At 54.5% G+C, this 4,365-nt stretch overlaps 1 protein-coding gene across 1 annotated transcript; it reads right to left on the reverse strand.

Moving 5' to 3' along the window:
* Window positions 1–1,167: 1,167 nt before the first annotated feature.
* Window positions 1,168–3,602, reverse strand: CCDC71L (coiled-coil domain containing 71 like). Its single transcript, XM_075491808.1, has one exon. It carries the CDS (start codon window positions 3,401–3,403, stop codon window positions 2,549–2,551), a length of 855 nt encoding a protein of 284 aa, XP_075347923.1. The 5' UTR covers window positions 3,404–3,602; the 3' UTR covers window positions 1,168–2,548.
* Window positions 3,603–4,365: the final 763 nt, after the last annotated feature.

Consider the following 4,365-nt stretch of genomic DNA (forward strand, 5'->3'; position numbering starts at 1 on the left):
TCACAGACTGAAATAGCTCAGTTAAGAATCTGTAAAAGCATCTGCCAAAGTAGTTTAGACTACAGTGAAACTTCAATCCAACTTGCTAACAGGTATCAGCAAAGCATACTATGCCCCCAATAAAGCTGCCACTTCAAAACCAAGAAGTCGAAGCGCAACCAAGAGAAAAATAAGCAAGCCTTATGCACACAGCCCACACAAGAGTCACTCAGAGTTAAAGTTACTTCACTATATTTTGTGCCCACACAGAATGTTTTGGGATAAGCCTCCAAACAAGGCAGCACAAATTTAATACAGTGTCTCCCATATCTTACCTCTGGCAGAATTAACTCTGCCCTTGAAATTTGATCTAGCCTGTCCTGTGCCTGTTTATGAGTTAAGTGAAGAATCTCCACAAGACAACTGCTTACATTTTATCATCTTTCTACAAGAAAGATCTTTCAAAAGAATACTAAAAAAACCCCTCAACCTAACAGTAGGAGCACTGAAATCAACTAGACACTTCAAGAACTAATAACAATACTCTTAACTTGCGTTTCTAAAGTGGAATGTCAAAACTGAAATACTTGGAGCCACGGCATTTGGTCACACTGCAGCTTGTCTTACTGAGTTTTAAATCAACATAATCTCACCTTTACATTTAAGCAGGTATTATAGCCAGAGAAATGGCACAACAATATGCACCCTTGAACTTTCATTTCCTAATTCACTTCTGAAATGTGACGTGGCACTACTGCAGCTATCAGCAGGCAGTCTAACATTATGTAAACAATTTCAAAAGCCTGATGGATATAGAATAGATTAAGAGTTAGTTTGGAAGAATAAGAACTTTGCAGCTTCACTAAGTAAGAACCACAAAATATAGTCAGGTTTTAGAAGCAGCTGGCTGCTTTGGGTTAGTGCTAGCAAGTTTTTACAAGCAGCCTCTACACATCAAACCGTCTTATTGCCTCTGTTGATAGTAGGCAACAAGGAGTCAACAGCCATCAGAAAATAAATTTTAAGAGTCACCAAATAATTCTATTAGCAAGTTGTGAAATCATTCATTCCACCGCAGAAATTGGTAAGTTAGTCTCATTTGCCAGGATACTAGGGACATAAAATGTCTATTACCAAGCATTTCTTATTTCTCTCCCAAGCATTTAAAAAAAAACCCAACCATATCACATTCTCCCTCACACACAGACCTTTGCTCCTCATGCACCAACTGCAAGGCATAAGACCTAAAGAAAGCCCTTAATAAATCAGTTTCAAGAGAGACTGTCTATCACGTAGAATGACAACATGGTATTTTTCAGTCAAAATAATCAAGCTACATCATGAATTTTGCATCAGAGTGTACTGTGAAACACAGGAGAGCTTTATAAAAATAATTACGTGCAAGTAATTATGTTAAATACGATTATTCATCATTAATCATCTCACAACCGCGGGATAACAACCAGCAGTATTTTGTTATGAAGCTATCAGGTATCAAGTCTTGCTCTTTTTGCAGAGAGAGGCACTTCGGTGTGGTATTTGCGTCATGCGAGCTACTGACTTTTGGCCGTCAGTGCCAACATTGTATCATAGTTCACCTTCAGACACCTATACATTGCTTTGATGAGCAGTTACATTCTTCACAAACTCTAAGCTCGTTTACATTAAGCGCCTAGATGGTGTACTTCACCAAGGAACCCATCCCTGTGCAGTTTCATTGAACTGAAACGCCACTTGTTCTTTGACTTTATTAAGTTCACTTAGGTTGACCAAATGAGCTTCCCTAAAGTAAACAGGGTTATAAAATATCAGGATGATTCTATCTTTAGGTGCTCAATAGAAACAAATACTTAGTTCAACTAGAAAACTTTAAAAATGACTTTAGATACAAAAGTGTAACAATTATACTGCGCGATACATCTTTATATATCACTAAGCCCATGAAATTGAAAAACGAAAGAAGTTTTTGCACCATCAAGAACAGCCACAAGTCCTGAACCTCCATTCTTTACGCATCCTTGATCAGAGTAAACTGAAACTTGGGAATGCTTGGGATTCAAAATACCCTGAGCACATACTAGTGCAACACCACAAAGCATACATAATCCATCGGAAGGGGCGGGGGGGAGGAAAAAAAAAAAATAGCAAGAATCAGATGGTGCTTTATTATACAAGCATGAAAGTAAGTTCCTTTGGAAAATAACTTCTTGGGTGGACTTCTGGACCAGTGAGGTAGCCCAATGGGAGAGAAAAAAAGTGGAACTTGGTCCCCACGCGTGATACCTGCCAGACGGTCCCTCGCGCCCCCCGGGCACGGGACGGGGGGCGCCGCGGCCCAGCCGGGGGCGAGGCCGGGGCCCTGGCTGCGCGGCGGCCCGGCAGGCCGCCCCCCGTGCGGCTGGGGGGCCCGGCCCCCGCCCGAGCGAGCCATAAAGTGCAGCAGCAGAACACGATCCAGACAAAAGCAATGTAAACAGGTGACTGATACCGGTCTCTTTGTCCGCACCGCGGCGAAGGTGAGGCGCCGGCCTTCCCCCCTCCCGGCGCGGGGAGAGGGACCCCCGCGGCCTCAGGACGGCGCCACGGGGAAGCGGCGCACCCGCACCACGGGAGACAGGTCCACGCCGAGGATACGCTGCGCCCGGCGCCGCGCCGCCGCCAGGCTCCGCCGGCTCCAGACGCTGCCCCGCACCCGGATGGTGGGGAAGGTGGTGAGACGGGGGGTGGCCGCCTTCCAGATCTCCTCCAACGACTTGCCGCCGAAGGACTCCCAGGCGGGCCCCTCCGCCGGGCAGCCCCGCTCGCCGTCCGCCTCCTCGCCCGGCGGCCCCAGCGCCGCCACCTCCTCCGCCTCCCCCCCGCCGCGGGGGCCGTCGGCCGCCGGTGCCGCCGCCGGTTGCCGCTGCCTCCCCCGTCCCCTCCTGCGGCGCCGCCGCCGCCTCCGCCGCTTGGCGCTGCCGCCCGCCGCCGCGGCTCGGCGCTTGGCGTCGGCGGCCGGGAGGCGCCGCTTGCCGGCGCGGCGGCGGGGCCGCTCCGCCGAGGGCGGCGGCAGGTCGGGGACGACGGCGCGGCAGGAGGCGTATCCGTAGACGTCCTTGCTGCGGAGGATGACCGGGGAGAACTCGTGCTTGAGGCTGCAGAGGAAGTTCCACAGCTCCGAGTCGGAGCTCATGAACTCCGTGGACTTGGGCATGAAGAGCTTGAGGGCGTCGCCCAGCGCCTTGGTGCCGGCGAAGGAGACCTGCGAGCGCGAGTACACAACTTTCTCCGCCTCCCCTTCCAGCCCCCAGGCGGCGGGCGCCGCTTCGCCGCCGGCTGCCCCCGCCGCTGCCGCCCGGGCTCCCGCGGCGGCGGCGCTCCCCGCCTCTTGGTTCATCTTCCCGGCTCCTCTCTCCAGCGCCGCCTGCTTCCTACTGCGGGTCATGGAAGCAGAGGGACGCGGTGGGGGGAGAGACGCCGAGAAGGGAGAGGAGACGAGAGCAGAGGCGAGGCGAGGCGAGGCGAGGCGAGGCGAGGCGCCGGCCGCAGCTCGGCCGCCGCCGGGCGCCCGCCACCTCACCGCACCCCGCCGCCTCCGCGCCGAATGGGAAGCGACGATCGATATCCTGCCGCCCGGCACAAAATGGCGCTTTAAAGTCCCAGGCGGGGACTGCGCGCCGGCCCGCCCTCCCTCCGCGCCTGGCGGTTGGCCCGTTTGAAATACGTCGGGCGGGCCAAGCCCCGCCCCCCCGCGCGGTGAGGCGGCCATGGGGAGGGCGTCGGGCGCCCCGCGGGAGGCCGAGGTGGGGGCAGCGAGGGGCTGCCGGGAGCTTCCCGCCCCGGGGCGGCGGGACGGGACGGGACGGGACGGGACGGGACGGGGCGGGCCCCCGGGTCACATGCGCGACGAGGGGACACCAAGGGGCAACCCTGGAAGGCCGCTGAGCCCCGCTTCCCTCCATCTCCAGTAGGGCATCCCAGTTGGTGGCCCCTTCCCTCGGGGAACGGGTGTGAGGCTCCCCCATGGCGGGGTGCCAGCAGGCCTGGCACAACTGCCATGCCACGTGCCGGTGTCGCGCCTCGCTGCAAGGATGAGGTTCTTCACAGGGCGGTGGGCAAAGATGGTTTCTTCCATGAAATGTGTTCAAGTAAGGATCTGGTTGGATGCTTCAATGGGCAAGCTCCCCCGGAGGAAGAGCAAAGCCTGAGTGAAACAACAGAAGTGGGTGAACAGACATGATACGGTGAAGTCCACCATACAATATTAAATACATCTATCCTGTTGCAGAGGGGTGTTTTAACATGAACCTGTAGGCCAGTCATTCAACAACATCCTAAGTCACAGAATCACAGAACAGTTGAGGTTGGCAGGGACCTCTGGAGGTCATCCTGTCCAACCTCCTGCTC

Source organism: Mycteria americana, chromosome 1 (genome assembly GCF_035582795.1).
Source record: "Mycteria americana isolate JAX WOST 10 ecotype Jacksonville Zoo and Gardens chromosome 1, USCA_MyAme_1.0, whole genome shotgun sequence".
NCBI classification, from domain to species: domain Eukaryota; kingdom Metazoa; phylum Chordata; class Aves; order Ciconiiformes; family Ciconiidae; genus Mycteria; species Mycteria americana.